The sequence below is a fragment of the Neoarius graeffei genome, chromosome 12, assembly GCF_027579695.1.
Source record: "Neoarius graeffei isolate fNeoGra1 chromosome 12, fNeoGra1.pri, whole genome shotgun sequence".
NCBI classification, from domain to species: Eukaryota; Metazoa; Chordata; class Actinopteri; order Siluriformes; family Ariidae; genus Neoarius; species Neoarius graeffei.
Window position 1 is genome coordinate 73,687,246 of NC_083580.1, and position 19,322 is coordinate 73,706,567.

The following is a 19,322-nucleotide window of genomic DNA, read 5'->3' on the forward strand; positions in this document are numbered from 1 at the left end:
TAGTGCTGGTCGTTATTATATAACTATCAAAGGAAATTGTACAATATGTAATTGAGGCTGTCAAAAAGTCTGACTATAGGTTTAATGAATGATTAATAGCTATTAAAAAAGCATCAAGAAATTTTCAGATTCTGGTCCAATACAAGTATAAACACTACAAAAGCTTTGAGGGGGGAAAAAGACCAGAAATAAGAACGGTTCTTTAAAAGGAAAAAGTATTACCAGTACTCGTACTAGCATTGGGACAAAAATAAAGCCTTGAGCTTTTATCTCAACTTTTCAGAAAGTCGTGGAAATTACTACTGCAAGCTTATCTCATGGTGGTATGATAACACTGAATATCTGAATATTTTACAGTCAACAGAAGAGCTGAAGGTTTACATGAAGGTTTCTTTACCTTAGTGAGGATGAGGGGCCTACTCAAAGCCAACGTGTTGTATCTTCCCAGACATCTACGGAAAGAAGCACGCAGGCCAAAGTGAGAAAACTCTCTGGTGAGTTCTTGGAAAGGCATGGCTCTCTGTGGGAAAAGAGCTCAAGGTCAGAATTAAAGTCCATTACAGAATCACGAATTTCAGTTTGGGAACCTTTGTTTGCTCTGTGCAAAGCAATTAATTACTACCAGTGTTGTAGTCGAGTCACTAAACCTCGAGTCCGAGTCCAGTCTCGAGTCCCCAGTGTTCAAGTCCGAGTCATTAAAGAAAATTTCGAGTCGAGTCCGAGAACAAGACTCCATCCGCACCATTTGACGGTGTCTGTTGCTGCCTTTATGTGAAAGCATCTCTGCTACTGTGTTGGACTAACGTTACTGCTCGACTGCCCCGTTTTAGTTAACAGACTACAGATAAAAAGCTTGTTCATCGGTCAGCAAGCCCCGCCCACTATCAACAGGGCAAATAACATGAGAGAGGGTTAACACTAGCTAGTTCATCACTCAGCAAGCAAGCCCCACCCACTATCAACAGAGCAGTGAACATAGCGTGTCACTTCCTTCTCTGGGTGGAGTCTTGCCAAATGATGATTGAAATTCGAGGTTGTCCCCATCGTCTCCTCGATAGTTCTTCTACATATGGAACACATACTGTAGCAGTGCATTTTTTCCCACTGCACGAGAAGTCTGTATAAGCAAAGCGGACAATCCTAGCGGTGTTCTCTCCAGGCATTTTAGCACCATTAACGTCCGTTTGTTCCTGAACATGACGTATGAACAGATGAATGTGCATTCTCTTGCACGAAATTAGTATAAAAATTAATGTAGCTATAAATATCTTATGCCAAATTATTATGGCATGTTACAAAAAATAAAGAAAAAACTCAGAGTCCTCGTCTCCAGTTTACGAGTCTGAATGCAGTTAATGCACGAGTCCGAGTCCAAGTCCGAGTCATCAGTGCTCAAGTCCAAGTCAAGTCATGAGTCCTTAAAATTAGGGCACGAGTCGGACTCGAGTACTATAAGCCTGATTACTACACATGAGGAAAATGGAACCTGGCCATCTCTTGCTTCCCTGAACAAGAAGGTTGAATATCCTATTGTACTCTCTCTCCAGGCGGCACGGTGGTGTAGTGGTTAGCGCTGTCGCCTCACAGCAAGAAGGTCCGGGTTCGAGCCCCGTGGCCGGCGAGGGCCTTTCTGTGCGGAGTTTGCATGTTCTCCCCGTGTCCGCGTGGGTTTCCTCCGGGTGCTCCGGTTTCCCCCACAGTCCAAAGACATGCAGGTTAGGTTAACTGGTGACTCTAAATTGACCGTAGGTGTGAATGTGAGTGTGAATGGTTGTCTGTGTCTATGTGTCAGCCCTGTGATGACCTGGCGACTTGTCCAGGGTGTACCCCGCCTTTCGCCCATAGTCAGCTGGGATAGGCTCCAGCTCGCCTGCGACCCTGTAGAAGGATAAAGCGGCTAGAGATGATGAGATGATGAGATGAGACTCTCTCTCCATCTGTATGGAAGTTTAGACAATTCCAAGTCAGAAAAAATTGGGATAGTATGTTGAAATTGAAATAAAAAATGAAAACAATGATTCGTAAATAATCTTTGACCTGTATTGCACTCGAAACAAAACAACCACACATTATTTGATGTTTTACCCCTTTTTTTTTTCAAAATAAGCACTTATTTCAATTCTGATTAAAAAAATGTTGGGACAGTAAAGCATTTACCACTTTGTAATGATGCCATTCCTTCTCACAACACTTAAAAGATGTTTAAGGACTGAAGACACCAAGTGATGAAGCATCTCATCTCATCTCATCTCATCTCATTATCTGTAGCCACTTTATCCTGTTCTACAGGGTCGCAGGCAAGCTGGAGCCTATCCCAGCTGACTACGGGCGAAAGGCAGAGTACACCCTGGACAAGTCGCCAGGTCATCACAGGGCTGACACATAGACACAGACAACCATTCACACTCACGGTCAATTTAGAGTCACCAGTTAACCTAACCTGCATGTCTTTGGACTGTGGGGGAAACCGGAGCACCCGGAGGAAACCCACGCGGACACGGGGAGAACATGCAAACTCCGCACAGAAAGGCCCTCGCCGGCCACGGGGCTCGAACCCGGACCTTCTTGCTGTGAGGCGACAGCGCTAACCACTACACCACCGTGCCGCCCGTGATGAAGCATTTCAGGTGTTATTTTGTCCCATTCTTCCTGCAAACAGGTCTTAAGGATGACCAGTATATGCAACAATACAGGGTCATCTTTGTCATATTTTTCATTTCAAAATTCTCCACACATTCTCTATTGGGGATAGAGAGGACACACCCTCTTATTCCACAGCCACGCCTTTGTAATATGTGCAGAATGTGGTTTTACATTGTCTTGTTGAAATCTCCCTGGAAAAGATGTCGTCTTGAACGCAGCATATGTTGCCCCAAAATCTCAATGTACTTTTCTGCATTAATGCTCCATCACAGAAGTGTAAGTTACCTTTGCCAAGGGCACTGACACAACCCCATACCATGGCACACCCTGGTTTTTGGACTTGTCGCTGGTACCAGTCTGGATGGTCCTTTTCATCTCTGTTCTGAGACACATGGTGTCCATTTCTTCCAAAAAAAAAAAGACCTGAAATACTGAGTCATCTGACCACAATACATTTCCACAGTGTGATGGTTCATACCAGATGCCTCCGAGCCCAGAGAAGTCGACGGCACTTCTGGACACAGTTAACATAAGGCTTCCTTTTTGCACAGTAAAGTTTTAACTGGGGTTTGTGGATGTAACTCTGTATTGTAGAGCTTGACAAAGGTTTGCCAAAGTAATCCCGAGCCCATGTGGTTATACCAGCTATAGATGAATGACGGTTTTTGATGCATTGCCGTCTGAGGGATTGGAGATCACGGGGGTTCAGATTAGGCTTGAGCCCTTTACACACCAAAATTCTTCCAGATTCCTTGAACCATTTAATGATATTATGCACCGTAGAGGGTCAAATATCCAAATCTGTTCCTATCTTTCTTTGAGCTGCATTGTTTTCAAACATTTTGATAATTTTCTCATGCATTTTTCGACAAACCAGAGGGAAGTAGACTAAACTCCTTAAAAAGTGGATGGTCAGGGCAGTTAAGTATGTGTTGGGTGACACAAGATCCTGCTACACCCGAGTTACCTTACTCGCCACTTTGACCAACTTTGCTAGCCTATTTTTCCTAGATATTGTAAGACTACTGTATGCAAAACATGAGGACAGATTCAGTAAAACACCAATAAAACAAAATCTTTAAAACATTACACACATTAAACGACTTCATAATTCTTAGAAAGAAAAGCCGCTGCTGCACCTTTTTACAAACAGCATCAGTGTTGGGTTCAAAACATAATGTTGGGTTCAAACCCATGAACACTTGGGTTTCATCTGAGTTCTCCAGTTTCCTCCCACCTCCTAAAACATGCATGTGGATGGATTAGCTATATTAAATTGCCCCTCGGTGTGAATGACGTGTGTGTGCGCACACATGGTGCCTTGTGATGGATGGATGGTGTCCCATCCAGGTTGCAGTTCCTCTTCATGTTCCTGGAATAGGCCCCTTTTTTCTCTTTTTTTGAAGTTAATAAGACAAAATGTGGTTTGTTCCTAAGAAACCAAAATTCGTGGTATCCTCTGTTCATAAAGACTGAAAACTTACTGACCATTACAAAGCGGTAACACTGGAGACTCCTTCCATCATTACAGAAGGCAGAAAGCTTCACCATACCAAATGTGTTTATTATTAGCCTTGGATTATTGGAGCGTCTGCCATACAAGTGCCTGTGTATGAACTGTTACTATAGAAACAGTAATAATTTATATAACAGCCAGAACTGCTATCAAAGCCGTGCTAGTTATAGAAAATTAATAAACACCTTCAGATTTGACGATTCAATTTAATTCAGGATTATGAAACTTGCTGAAATGAATTAACCAGATCTCTGCGTCCCAAACACTGCCCTCCAAGAACAAGCTAAGATGTCTTGAATTCTTTTGTGTCATTGTTGACCTGAAGAAACATCATTGTAATAACTATAAACCTCAGAATGTCTTTAAAAACACGACAGTTCTAATGCAGTGATGGGAAACCACATACCTTGTCTCTGGATGGTGGGGTAAAAGTTTGTCTGTGGTGGAAGGAAACAGAAGTGTCCATGCTAGCAGAGTAGGCTGGTGTTGTGTTGAAGACCAGGAGAGAGGTACGGCAAGTTCCTCAGCTCACATGAGCCGCTATCACTGTGTAAACACCAGACCCATTGTAAAACACAGCTTGGCTGGGTATAAAAGTCACTCAGTGGGAAAACATACTGATCGTACAACTGGTGACCCGAGAAACCTTCTAGACATTTAAAGTTAGCGATCCTGTCCAACCTAGTCATGGACACATTATTCTGAATGTTCCCTTCACTTTACATACTTTAAGCTCAATTTTGGACACCATAGCTATCACTTCATAATATCATCCATCACATGCAAACCTTAAACATCTTAAAAAGCACATGGACAGGCAAAGAGAGGCATAGACATGATCTTAATACCCTTACAACACATGAATGCATTTCTCTCCACGCACCATGGAGATGGAGCTGAACCAGCCTCCGCAAGTCAAGACCGGCCAACCAACCAGAGGCAGCCGGATTCTTCTCACCTCAGTTCCTGTTTCCCAAGCCTAACACCTGTTCCCCAATGATTATATGTGCACTGGTCCATGTGTGGAACATTAAACCAAAACCAATTTGCTATGCCATTTTGTATTCCAGTTTGTACACCGAGGTTGGATGGTAACACAAGCATTTACTTTCCTGTGCATTTCTGGAGAGTAAATATGGTAATCAATGATGCTGGTGTCATTGCCACTGCTGTGGCTGTGGCACAAAAGCTCATGAAGCAGTTGGTTGGAAAGATATCCTCAAAAAGGACAAGGATATTTAGCATTACATCTGAAAACGTATTTAACCACTTTTTTCATTGATACAAGGAGTTTTCTCTACTCTCCATTTAATGATTTAAAAATTTTTCCATCTAATGTTCTTTATATTGTATGGACACATTCACAAAAAACATGTGCAAGTTAATCGGAAGAATTTTAATTTTGAACCAGTTCGCCATTTTGACAAGTCAGCAGGAAAACACTAGGAGTGACAACATCGGAGTGAAATATCGGGAATTATTATACATACAGGACACTTTTTCGATGGAATAAAAACGTGTTCTATTCCCTTCTGGCGGGTTTCATTCATTTGGTTTGATAGCATGTAATATTGCTAGCATATCGCTTATCCTACCCAATGAAGAATGAGCGTTGAATATGGTTTACGATATTGCATGGTTGTCAAGACAACATAACGTTACACGTCAGAGATGTAAAACTTCTGTGCTAACGAGCGACTGGGACAATTTGTAAACAAACATGGCTGCCAGGTTTGCTTCGTTAAATATGGATACAAGTATGTATAAATATAAGTATGAGTGAAAAATACTGTGGCGAACATGTGTGGAAGAAGAGTCTGGAGACAGAAACCTTAGTTTCTCAGTCGTTAGTCTGTGCTAGTAGTTCTCGGTAGCACTGGCTTGACTGCTGTAGCGTTGGCCTTCGTTAACACTACTGATGAACACTGGCTGGAAGGTAACTGGACTGCCGCACTAACAGCACCGAGTTGCAGGTAAGCTAGTGTTGGCCTTCGCTAACACTACTGCTCAATGCTATACCATCTGGAAGGTAACTGGACTGCCACGCTAAGAGCACCGAGTCGTGGGTAAGCTAGCGTTGGCCTCTGCTAACACTACTGTTCAATGCTATACCATTTGGAAGGTAACTAGACTGCCGCGCTAACAGCACCGAGCCACGGGTAAGCTAGCATTGGCTTTTTTAATAGCTGATATGAAGAGAGTGTCTATGTATAATAATAATAATAGTATTGGCTGGCTTTTTTTCGTGGTCTATCAGATATATTCCATTCAGCTAGCATGATATTGAACAAGTCGAAGACGAGGATCTGATAGACCATGAAAAAAAGCCAGCCAATATCACTTAAATATGTCACTCAACACGAGAAGATATAAATTTCACATCTTCAAGCCAACGTGTGATTTTCTTTATTATATCAACACATTTACAAGCAAGAAGTACCCAAATTTATCAAAACAATTCATCAGTTTCTTCATGAGTGACATACAGAGATTTATGTCACAGTTTTGGTTCTCCATGTCTTGGATGTAACTCGTATGAAAAATGTGAGTGGTGTATTTCCCAGTAAAATACTCATCTCCATATAATGTTATGTATATCTGTACAAAACACAAATGCAATCAAATACATTAAAAAAAATGAATCTATTCTGAATTGTTTCAACGCCCCTGAAACAATTTGTGACATCTGACAGCCCTCTGTTTTCTGAGACTGGAAATCCCAGAATTTCAAATTGGATGCTATTGCCCTCTGCTGAACAGGAGCAGTACTACATCAAAGACAAATGTGTCTGTCTTGTCTCGTCTCATCTCATTATCTCTAGCCGCTTTATCCTGTTCTACAGGGTCGCAGGCAAGCTGGAGCCTATCCCAGCTGACTACGGGCGAAAGGCGGGGTACACCCTGGACAAGTCGCCAGGTCATCACAGGGCTGACACATAGACACAGACAACCATTCACACTCACATTCACACCTACGGTCAATTTAGAGTCACCAGTTAACCTAACCTGCATGTCTTTGGACTGTGGGGGAAACCAGAGCACCCGGAGGAAACCCACGCGGACACGGGGAGAACATGCAAACTCCACACAGAAAGGCCCTCGCCGGCCACGGGGCTCGAACCCGGACCTTCTTGCTGTGAGGCGACAGCGCTAACCACTACACCACCGTGCCGCCCTCAAATGTGTCTGTATGATTAGCAAATAAACTAATGACAGAAGACTGATGCCATACCATAGAGCCAGGAGAGGAAGAAGCACGAGAAGGTGTCAGAAAGGTGAATGGATGAGTGGATTTCTTGCAGGTGAAAGCCAGAGATAGAAACAGAGAGCAAGACTGAGAGAAAGGAGTCTCAAGGCTGTAGTGAAGCAGGTGGCAGGGAGAGATAATCCAGGTAAGACGTTAATGCAGCAGAGAAGTCTGGGGGAGGTGAAAGGAACAGAGCAAGGCAGAGAGGTTGCTAATTGTGGACTACTAATCCAATCTGTGTCCCCCTCTCTCCTACGCTTCTTCTGAAGAAGAAGAAGAGGAGCAAGCCAGGTAATGACTCCACATTGATAAGTTTGTCTCGAACAAGCATTAGAAGTGAGGAATTGAGGACAGTGAGGATCCACATCTGACCCCATCCACTTGGACTCACCTGGATATATGGTCCATAGCATGTAGCTGAGTTCTTCTTCTTCCTCCTTCTCTCTTTCCTGCCTGCACAGTCACATCATCATGGGTGAAATCCAAAAGGTATGCATGCTCAAATCTCAGGGTCTGCTCTTATACAGGCACCACCATGCTTCAGTAAGTGCTAATCCACTGGGACCAAGGCAGTGATAAGGAGTCCATAATTACGTTCATAGATGGGTGGATATAACAAATTTACTGATTACAGCACTGTATATTGACTCAGTTCTTCGGTGTGAAGAATCATTTCCATGGTCAGCATGAAGGTTTACATTTTGCATTGTTCAGTAAATGGATATTGCTTTATCTGGGGCTTTGTATGGATGAGAACTTTGCCATTACAAATCTGAATTTACAAAACTGAGTTTTATGTGTTTAGTTGAATTTGTAACTGAACTTTTGTAGTTGAAGTTGAAATTGTATTCAGTGGATCAAGTTTGTGTGCAAGGTTTTAAATTCAGGCGTAGAAAATATTTTTTTTTTGTGGCAAAGTCTATTTTAAATCCAGATTCACATTTTCAGACACTACATCTGGAGACGTCTGAAGCAAAGGAGTGCAGGTTCACTCGCCAACATTCATTTCAGCTAATGATCCAGTAAAGTAGTGCAAAAGAAAAAGAAAAATGAGGTCTTAGCAAGTGAATACAGTCAAAATGATCTTGCTTTTCTCATGATGAGGTTATATTACAAAATATAAGAAAAGTAAACCTATTTCTAAACTTTTTTTAATGAATTTTAAACTTGAAATTATCATTTTATTGGCAAAGAATTTGCTTCTTTCCTGAATCATAAAACACGGGACGAGATGTTAAACAGTCCATTGTGCCAGTAGATGGTATGCATGAGAGAAAGAGAGATAGAAAGAGAGAGAGAGAGAAAGAGAGAGAAAGAGAGCGCAACATGAGAAGCTGCCAGTCAAGATTTGAATTTGGGACACATCATCAGTAGTATGCCCTTGATTCATGGGGTGTTTCAGCCTTTAGATACTATACACCCTCCTCAAAGGTGGCCAGCTACAGGTTGATCAAGCCTGAGCTTGTGTCCCAAGCCCAAATCCCACCCTGTAGTTTGTTACGATGTTATATAGGTCTGTGAGCCCAGCAAGGATCTTTCCGCTTCATCCATATCCATTGGCTGCTTCTTTCAGCCGCTTCGGAGACAGCTCTTATTGTCTGACGAAGAGCTTGCCCTTGCACGCCAAGGTCTCTGAGCAGCCTGATAGTGGATGAAGCAACGAAACCCCGGCATCCCACTTCTACAGGATAGACCTTTGTCGACCATCCTCGTTGTTGAGCATCCATTGCCAGCTCGGTATATCGCAGTTTCTTGCGCTCATACGCTTCTTCCACTGCATTCTCCCAAGGAACGGTGAGTTCTATGATATACACTGACTTCATCAATGGAGACCAAAGTACCATGTCTGGCCTTAAAGTAGTGGATGCAATCTCAGGAGGGAAAATTAGTTGGTGCCCAATGTCAACTAACAATTTCCAATCCCGAGCCTTAGCTAGCTCTCTAAGCTTGAGTGTGGAGGGAGGATGGTTAGGCCTTTTTTGACCTTCTCGGACAAATGAAGCTGTTATGGTGGAGTTGGTTGCTGTCTGGGGTAAGGAGTTGACCGTAGCTCTCTTGGTCTCTACTGCTGCTGCCAGACACTTCAAGACCTGATTATGCCTCCAGGTGTACCGCCCTTGTGTGAGGCTGGTCTTACAGCCAGTCAGGATGTGCTTGAGAGTCGCATCGGCTGGACAAAGGGAGCAGGTTGGGTCCTCACCATACCACTGGTGGAGATTTTTTGGCGATGGTAATACATCATAAGTGGCCCTGATGAGGAAACTCAGGTTATTTGCCTCCATCTTCCACAGCTCCCTCCAGCTGAGCTCTCTTCTCTCAAGCCCCTCCCATTTCATCCATTGCCCCTGTTTAACAAGTGAGACAGCCTTTGTGGTTCGATCAACCTCCTCCTGGCGGCGTATCTCCTCGACCACCATTTTCCTCCTCTCTGCAAAAATTCGCAAAAAAAAATCTGCATGTAGAACTAGACTATGTCAAGCTTGAAATTAGTAAATATGGCTAGAAACAGGCTTATAATATTATAATAAGAAATACTGTAGCTACTGTAGCTGAAATTTCCGAGATTCATCTCATCTCATCTGATCTCATTATCTCTAGCCGCTTTATCCTGTTCTACAGGGCCGCAGGCAAGCTGGAGCCTATCCCAGCTGACTACGGGCGAAAGGCGGGGTACACCCTGGACAAGTCGCCAGGTCATCACAGGGCTGACACATAGACACAGACAACCATTCACACTCACATTCACACCTACGGTCAATTTAGAGTCACCAGTTAACCTAACCTGCATGTCTTTGGACTGTGGGGGAAACCGGAGCACCCGGAGGAAACCCACGCGGACACGGGGAGAACATGCAAACTCCGCACAGAAAGGCCCTCGCCGGCCACGGGGCTCGAACCCGGACCTTCTTGCTGTGAGGCGACAGCGCTAACCACTACACCACCGTGCCGCCCTTCCGAGATTCAAGTTAATTTCATTTGCTAAGATGTTTTGTTTTGTTTTTTCATGGTGTGAGCTTTTGAATCTGAATTGAATTTGAAACCTTGCATACATTGCAAAAAATATCTTTGCAAGTAAAAATATCTGGAGTCTATTTTGTTTTAATATGTATGTATGTTGTTACTTTGGATATTTTGTTTGTTTTAAGTCAAATATAATAAGAATAGGGGTGGTGTAGTGGTTAGCGCTGTCACCTCACAGCAAGAAGGTCCTGGGTTCGAGCCCCGGGGCCGGCGAGGGCCTTTCTGTGCAGAGTTTGCATGCTCTCCCCGTGTCCGCGTGGGTTTCCTCCAGGTGCTCCGGTTTCCCCCACAGTCCAAAGACATGCAGGTTAGGTTAACTGGTGACTCTAAATTGACCGTAGGTGTGAGTGTGAATGGTTGTCTGTGTCTATGTGTCAGCCCTGTGATGACCTGGCGACTTGTCCAGGGTGTACCCCGCCTTTCGCCCGTAGTCAGCTGGGATAGGCTCCAGCTTGCCTGCGACCCTGTAGAACAGGATAAAGCGGCTACAGATAATGAAATGAGATAATAAGAATATTAAGCCTATTTTTAGATACATATTCAAATTTCAAGCATCAAATGGGCTTATTCTATTTGCGGATCCATATTTTTGCTTATTTTAAGTGGTTGTTTTATTATTTATTATCAGCCCATAGAATAAGACAAGTTTAAGCTTGAAATTAATACATATGTCTAGAGATAGCTTTAATGGTCTTGTTTTTTAAAATAGAAAAATCTCATAAGGAGATATACAGTATTAGATATCTTTTCCTTTACAAATTCCAATAACGGCATTACAATTCTGATTTATACTCTACATTTTAAATTCAGATTGTCAAGATCAACATTTCTCATTCTGTATATTTTAAGTAAATGTTCTTCTCCCTTATCCATCTTTTAAATGCTTCGACTGCACTGTCTGTTCCAGGGTTTATTTTCAGTCATTGAGAAACTAAAAGGCACGACAGAGCAGGAGCTCCGGATCGTTCTTCTTGGTCTGGATAATGCTGGGAAAACCACCTTACTGAAACAGCTCGCCTCAGAAGATGTGAACATGATCACACCGACTCAGGTAAATTGTGGTTACGTTCACAATCAAAAAGTTGTCCAAGCTCTGCCTTCAAACGCAAGACATTTTTTTACTAATTTCATCCATGAAATAGTTTTGTTGTTTTTTGGCGGATAATTTTTTCTGCATTTGAAGCATTTATTTCTCGAAAGAAGCAAAATTATCTACCGATAGAATAAGAAAAAAATTAAAGCTTGAAATGAATAAAAGAATCTAAAAACAAGCTGAATAATCTTCTATTTGATTTATACTGTAATAATTTAATCATCAGAAATATTGCCGATATTCGAGAAATTTTCAGTTTTATCACATCATTTTTATACGCTGTTACAGTTTCAGTATCTTGGGGCATACTGCATAAAGTACGTTCTTGGCTTATGTCTTCACTAACACAAACTGCTCATATTACAATGTTAGATTGAAGTTCAGCTGCCAACCATTCCAGTACATTAGCTTAAAGCAAGTCAAGTTCTGCCACGGTGAAATGACACAAGCTCTTAAAAGAGCAAGCCAAATGTTACCTTGACTAGAAAGACATTACGCATATGACAGGAATTACATTAATGTATTCAATTCAAAAGAGCTTTTTATTGGGAATCCAATGGATGGATGAAGCTAATTGCTACCTGTAGAGAACATGAAGACAGCACATTTCCTAGACATCACAAAACGCCTTTAACGATGTCAGTGAGATTGGTACTGAGAAGGATCTTTTGTTCTTCCAGTTAGATACAATGTCCAAGAAAGTTAAAAAGGCACTGAATATAAAGTACAGTAGATCATAGGCGGGCAGCACGGCGGTGTAGTGGTTTGCACTGTCGCCTCACAGCAAGAAGGTCCTGGGTTCGAGCCCAGCGGCCGGTGAGGGCCTTTCTGTGTGGAGTTTGCATGTTCTCCCCGTGTCCGCGTGGGTTTCCTCCGGGTGCTCCGGTTTCCCCCACAGTCCAAAGGCATGCAGGTTAGGCTAATTGGTGGCTCTAAATTGACCGTAGGTGTGAATGGTTGCCTGTGTCTATGTGTCAGTCCTGCGATGGCCTGGCGACTTGTCCAGGGTGTACCCCGCCTCTCGCCCATAGTCAGCTGGGATAGGCTCCAGCTTGCCTGCGACCCTGTAGGACAGGATAAGCGGCAACAGATAATGGATAGATCATAGGCTTAAACTCTATCTGTTAGCTTTAAATGCCATGAAGTCATGCTAATGGCAAGCCATGAGGTCTATTTTGGTCATGTTCTGGACCAAAGTACAGTCAGCAAAGCCATATTTAGCTGCCCTTCTTAATGACTTCCTTATGGTTAGTAATATAAATGGACTGTCCACACTGACTGGAGCTTTATTACTCAGATAGTTTGGTCTGATAGCACACTAACTTCTTTTAAATGCAAACAATGGACTATATCAGATCTTGTTTCAGAATTAAATATGATGCCTAGTTGTATAATGAGCAGGGTCTTTGCTCCCACACAGGAGATCTGATTTTGATTACAGGGGATCAAGTAGTGCCTTTAATCCTGTGTTTGAAGATTACTTAACCATAAACTGATGTTTGGCTGGCTACCTAAGAGTCAGCTAAATATAGCTAACACCTCACTGAAACGTTATTTTCTGCTGTGTAACATTCTAGGGCTTCAACATCAAGAGTGTAACCTGTCATGGGATGAAACTGAATGTCTGGGACATTGGGGGGCAGAGGAAGATCCGCCCCTTCTGGAAAAAGTATCTGGAGAACACAGATTTGTTGGTATGTTGGAACAGTTTTCTTTTACATCTGTGAGCAAAGATCAGTTTAAACTGAAGATATGACCTGGTGCTACTGGGCGGCACGGTAGTGTAGTGGTTAGCGCTGTCACTTCACAGCAAGAAGGTTCTGGGTTCAAGCCCAGCAGCTGACGGGGGCCTTTCTGTGTGGAGTTTGCACGTTCTCCACGTGTCTGTGTGGGTTTCCTCCAGGTGCTCCGGTTTCCCCCGTAGTTCAAAGACATGCCATGGCCTGAGTTTGGGCAGAAGTGCCCCTGAGCAAGGCACTTAACCCCCGACTGCTGCCCACTGCTCTGGGTATGTGTGTGTGCTCATTGCTCACTTGTGTGTTCACGTGTGTTAAATGCAGAGGAAGATTTTCACTGTGTGCTTGAGTGTACATATGACAAATAACGTCTTCTTCTTCTTCTCCTCAGAAATGAAATTATTGACCTGAAAGGATAAACAAGAAGAAAGATATTCTTAAGTCCACAGAACCATACTAAACCTTTTTAAAAGATTTCACTCCCTTGAACTTTTCCCACGTTTTTTAGTGCTACGACACAGAATTGTAATGGAGTTTACCATTTGATTCACACGGTATGTCTAATAGTTAAATATGCAAAATATTTTATTCGAACATAGGTTAATTAAAAACAACAACAAGAATTTCCATCCCGAGATCAATTATCTTTCAGACAGGAACAGGTTTTATTCTAGGATTGCCCATTTCTGCCCTCAATCCTGAGCAGTTTCCCAGTCCCTGCTGAACAAAAGCATCCCCACAACATGATGCTACCACCACCATGTTTCACTCCTGAGGTTGGCGCTTTCAGACTGATGAGAATTGTTGGGTGTACTCCAAATGTTCCAAGAGTTAAGTGCCAGTGAGTTCAATTTATGGTCTCATCACACCCAAGAACCTTTTTCCACATTGACTGAGTCTCCAACACTGGATTTCATATGCCTTATTTTTTCCAGTATGACTATCTTCTCAAAAAGCCCAACTTTGTGGCATGTCCAGGCATTGGTTCTCCTGTGAACTGCCTGTGATCTCCCATCTGAGCAGTAGATCTGTCCAGCTTCTTCACTGTTACCCTTGGTTGGTTCTATGACTCCTTAATAATCAGAAGTCATTACTAATATGACTGCTCCTAATATCCTCCTTACCCAATCACTTTTTTTTGGTGGACAACCTCCTCTAAGCAGAATTTCAATTATGCCATACTGAGATCACTTTAATTTCAGACATTCAGCTGATTATGTGACATCTGATGGTAACTGGTTGTGCTAGAACATGCGGGTTTCGCAGCAATAGGGTTCAATACTTGTGCATTTATAAATAATTTTGCAAACTATATTGTTTTTTTCCCACACTTCATGACATATATTTCCAATTCAGTCCATTTTGGTTTGAGATTATAACTACAAAATGTAGAAAACTTCAAGAAAGTGAATATACATGCAAGGCACTGTAAAGTACCATACAACGTTCTGTTTACTCACTTTGTCAGTGTTTCTGTAATCATTTGATAACAATGAACAGGTGATTGGCCCCTCCACTGTTCCCAGATCTATTTGTGAAGGCAATCCAGGATTCTGCTTCCCTCCTAAGAGACACTGGGGCTTGTGGTGCCCTCATACGCCCTTCGCCATTGTAACATGATGTTATCTTCCACCAGGGATGTGCTGGTCCCCACTATTTGACCCACAGCTGGGGCAAGATTTATGAGTGGCGGGACATGTCCACATGCTGGTGGACCCTGTCCACTGCATATATCAGCCTCTTGCTGCGCTGTCTTTTTTACCCTGGGACTGCTCTTTGTCTGGGCCTTCCCCTTCAGTATGTCCAAAATGGTAGTACCTGCCGAGAGTAAACTCCCGCTGGCATCGCCCTTGGGATCGATGGACCTCTCAAACCCCCTAGCTGCATTAAGGCTAATCCTGAAGGGGATGCAAAGTTCTATCAAGGTTTTATTCTTGGTTTTGGATTTTGAAGCTAGTGTTTGTTGTTGTTGTTTTTTTAATATTGAATCAGCTACACAAATCAGAGAACACAAACTGGAGGCGAAAAAATAAAAGCTTGTAAAAGCTTGAGTATTGTTACATGATTGCACAAAGCTCAAATCCACTTCGGAATTCCTGATGGCAGAACTCACGTCAGTGGAGGATAATATATAATTGCTGTCATACAAAAGTTGTCTAAAAAAGAATCTATCCTTTTTGTTTTCTTCCTGACAGATCTATGTCATCGACAGTGCAGACAAGAAGAGGTTTGAAGAAACAGGACTGGTGAGAACAACCAATTTATACACAGTACAGAGTGGATAGTCACTGTATATACAATGGATGTAGCAAAATTTAAGTATAGTACAAAATGTTTCCAGAGAAACAGGACATTTTGGACAAAAGTCTTCATCAGCTGTGCAAGCAAACAACCTTCTGAGACTGTTGGAGTCACTGGTGAAACCAGTAGATATTCGAAATGGTGCCTTACAAATTTGGCATGGACAGTTGTACTTGGTTTTTTAAAAAGAGCGCAGCCATTTATTAGTTACTCATCCGACAAATGGTTTTATCCAAAGCAGCTTCTAATTGAAACAGGACGCCATCCAAGCACAAGATGTTGAAGTGTAACGGTCTTGTTCAAGACAGTGATTCTCTTGCTGTCCTAGAATTTAAACTCGCAACCTACCAGCAATTCGTTTTTCTCAACTCCCGTCCATGTAGGAGCTCTCAGAACTGATCGATGAGGAGAATCTGAAGGGAGTGCCTGTGCTCATCTTTGCCAATAAACAGGATCTGGCAACAGCGTCTACAGCCAGCGAGATTGCCGAGGGGCTCAACCTGCACACGTACCGGGATCGTGAGTGGCAGATCCAGGCCTGTTCAGCTATTTCTGGCGAAGGAGTGCAGGTGAGTCCATACGGATCAACAAAAGACTAGAGCTATACAGAACATTTGCTGTCAACCATTCTGGGAAAGATCCCAGAGTAGCATTCACCCGATCATCTGGTGATCGCAAAGTCGAATCCCGGGAGCCCAAGAGAGCAAAATTGGCCATGCTCTCAAGGAGGGAAGGGTGGTGTAGTTTCTCTTCTCTGTCAGTGGAAGTCTGTGAGCTCATGTATACGTAAGTGGGTGGATAGCGATCTCTTCTAAGTGTGTTATGATGTCCCTGATGTTGCCTGAGCAGCAGTTCAAAAAGATGTAGTCAGCCGGTTTCACGTGCCATAAAGGAAGCACATGATGGCTGTTTCCCTTCCTGGTTGGTAGCTGTCATGTGATAGGTTAGAGCTGTCTGGTGGGTGGGAATTGGCCATGACTAAATTCCAAAATCCAGGAAATATTATAGGAGGATATGATAAAAACTAATCCTTTTCCTATCACTTGGATTAGTACATCCTGCGTCAACGTTATCTAGGCAAAAAGAGTCATTTTATTTTATTCGCTATACACAAAATCAACAATGAATCAGCTTTTAATAGTTGTGAGTTTTATTTGGCTGTGCTTCTTATGTCCAAAACAACATTCATTTTTGTGTTCTTTTATTTCTGCTTTCTCTCAGGATGGAATGAACTGGATCAGCAACAATATTGTAAATAGGAAGAAATGAAGCTGCTTGGAAATATCTTTTGTACTGAGGGGAAAAAAACGCCTCTCTGATCTTTCTCGACAAATGCAGGTGTGCTCAGATGGACCAGACTGATTTGCTTCAACACTAATGTCTTGTAATATTTTGTAAATTATATCAATTGTATTCATAATGAATAACATCAGAGAGCCTTCTTCTGTTTGATACAGTATAGGAGCTCTCCAGACAGTTTAGAAAATCACTACAAACCAAAGGCAAGCAAAAGAAACAAAAAAGCTGTGATTCAATTATTTTCCTCTTTTATGAAGGCTTTTTTTCTGATTTCAGAAGGATCTCAGTGACGCGTTCTTGCTGCAAGTAATGATACAGACAGAGTTGCAACCTAAAAAGGGATGAGTCATGTGTCCAAGTGTGGCATTCACTAGCGAATACAAATTATAATTATGTACAGTAGATAGTTAGTTCTGATGCACCGTGATGAAGGATACAGGAGATGGAACCATCTCAAACTGAGAACTATCTTTCCTGACCTGAACTCTTCTTCCCTCGGTTATAGTTGTGGGTTCCATGGGCTCATGTACTGTTTATAAGCTATGATTGTGTATGCAAGCATATTCTGTCAATAAATAAATCATATATATACAGTGCCTTGCAAAAGTATTCATCTCCCTTGGTGTTTGTCCTTTTTTGCTGCATTACGAGCTGGAATTAAAATGGATTTTTGGAGGGTTAGCACCATTTGATTTACACAACATGCCTACTACTTTAACGGTGCATATTGGTTTTTTTTTTATTGTGACACAAACAATAATTGAGATGAAAAAAAACCCAGAAATCTGGAGTGTGCATAAGTATTCACCCCCTCTCCCAAGTGTCAATACTTTATAGAGCCAGCTTTTGCGACAATTACAGCTGCAAGTCTCTTGGGGTATGTCTCTATTAGCTTAGCACATCAAGCCACTGGGATTTTTGTCCATTCCTCGAGGCAAAACTGCTCCAACTCCAAGTTAGATGGGTTGCGTTGGTGTACAGCAATCTTCAAGTTATGCCACAGATTCTCAATTGGATTGAGGTCTGGGCTTTGATTAGACCATTCCAAGACATTTAAATGTTTCCTTTTAAACCACTCCAGTGTAGCTTTAGCAGTACGTTTAGGGTCATTGTCCTCCTGGACCGTGAACCTTTGCCCCAGTCTCAAACCTCTGGCTGACTCAAACAGGTTTTCCTCCAGAATTGCCCTGTATTTAGTATCGATCTTTCCTTGACTTTTTTCTGGCCACTGTTCCATAAAGCCCCGCTCTGTGGAGTGTATGGCTTAAAGTGGTCCTATGGACAGATACTCCCATCTCCACTGTGGATCTCTGCAGCTCCCTCAGCATTATCGTTGGTGTCTTTGTTGCATCTCTGATTAATGCCCTCCTTGCTCGGTCTGTGAGTTTTGGTGGGCGACCTTCTCTTGTCAGATTTGTAGTGGTGACATACAACCCCGATTCCAAAAAAGTTGTGACAAAGTACAAATTGTAAATCAAAACGGAATGCAATAATTTACAAATCTCAAAAACTGATATTGTATTCACAATAGAACATAGACAACATATCAAATGTCGAAAGTGAGACATTTTGAAATTTCATGCCAAATATTGGCTCATTTGAAATTTCATGACAGCAACACATCTCAAAAAAGTTGGGACAGGGGCAATAAGAGCCTGGAAAAATTAAAGGTACAAAAAAGGAACAGCTGGAGGACCAAATTGCAACTCATTAGGTCAATTGGCAATAGGTCATTAACATGACTGGGTATAAAAAGAGCATCTTGGAGTGGCAGCGGCTCTCAGAAGTAAAGATGGGAAGAGGATCACCAATCCCCCTAATTCTGCGCCGACAAACAGTGGAGCAATATCAGAAAGGAGTTCGACAGTGTAAAATTGCAGAGAGTTTGAACATATCATCATCTACAGTGCATAATATCATCAAAAGATTCAGAGAATCTGGAAGAATCTCTGTGCATAAGGGTCAAGGCCGGAAAACCATACTGGGTGCCCGTGATCTTCGGGCCCTTAGACGGCACTGCATCACATACAGGCATGCTTCTGTATTGGAAATCACAAAATGGGCTCAGGAATATTTCCAGAGAACATTATCTGTGAACACAAATCACCGTGCCATCCGCCGTTGCCAGCTAAAATTCTACAGTTCAAAGAAGAAGCCGTATCTAAACATGATCCAGAAGCGCAGACGTCTTCTCTGGGCCAAGGCTCATTTAAAATGGACTGTGGCAAAGTGGAAAACTGTTCTGTGGTCAGACGAATCAAAATTTGAAGTTCTTTATGGAAATCAGGGACGCCGTGTCATTCGGACTAAAGAGGAGAAGGATGACCCAAGTTGTTATCAGCGCTCAGTTCAGAAGCCTGCATCTCTGATGGTATGGGGTTGCATTAGTGCGTGTGGCATGGGCAGCTTACACATCTGGAAAGACGCCATCAATGCTGAAAGGTATATCCAGGTTCTAGAGCAACA

The 19,322-nt window shown here is 42.5% G+C and overlaps 3 protein-coding genes across 5 annotated transcripts in view; 1 reads left to right on the top strand and 2 right to left on the bottom strand.

Moving 5' to 3' along the window:
* The window catches only part of rgs14b (regulator of G protein signaling 14b), a 50,018-nt gene extending 49,504 nt beyond the window's left edge, over positions 1–514 (bottom strand). Inside the window, exon 1 of the mRNA XM_060936386.1 lies at positions 398–514. Within this exon, the coding sequence (XP_060792369.1) occupies positions 398–514 (117 nt within the window). The remainder of the gene's footprint in view (positions 1–397) is intronic.
* A 7,363-nt stretch (positions 515–7,877) lies between these two features.
* On the top strand, positions 7,878–16,944 carry arl3l1 (ADP ribosylation factor like GTPase 3, like 1). The gene is made up of 6 exons (XM_060935222.1): positions 7,878–7,895; positions 11,335–11,478; positions 13,098–13,214; positions 15,452–15,502; positions 15,941–16,126; positions 16,779–16,944. Exons 1-6 carry the CDS (start codon positions 7,878–7,880, stop codon positions 16,824–16,826), a joined length of 564 nt encoding a protein of 187 aa, XP_060791205.1. The 3' UTR covers positions 16,827–16,944.
* On the bottom strand, positions 8,634–16,464 carry LOC132895042 (uncharacterized). Of its 3 annotated transcripts, none has more exons than XM_060935221.1 (3): positions 15,906–16,464; positions 13,554–13,663; positions 8,634–9,834 (listed from the first exon to the last, which is right to left on the bottom strand). In XM_060935221.1, the coding sequence occupies exon 3, from the start codon at positions 9,821–9,823 to the stop codon at positions 8,912–8,914; it is 912 nt and encodes a 303-aa protein (XP_060791204.1). In that variant the 5' UTR covers positions 9,824–9,834; positions 13,554–13,663; positions 15,906–16,464; the 3' UTR covers positions 8,634–8,911. The 3 variants fall into 3 exon arrangements, with proteins under 3 accessions (XP_060791204.1, XP_060791202.1, XP_060791203.1); XM_060935219.1 differs by having other exon boundaries at positions 13,121–13,663; XM_060935220.1 differs by lacking the exon at positions 15,906–16,464 and adding an exon at positions 14,717–14,815 and having other exon boundaries at positions 13,121–13,663.
* Positions 16,945–19,322: the final 2,378 nt, after the last annotated feature.

Coding starts and splice junctions, on each gene's coding strand:
- arl3l1 (XM_060935222.1), top strand. Junction 15,503..15,940: donor GGTTTGAAGAAACAGGACTG/GTGAGAACAACC, acceptor CCGTCCATGTAG/GAGCTCTCAGAACTGATCGA. Junction 16,127..16,778: donor TTTCTGGCGAAGGAGTGCAG/GTGAGTCCATAC, acceptor GCTTTCTCTCAG/GATGGAATGAACTGGATCAG.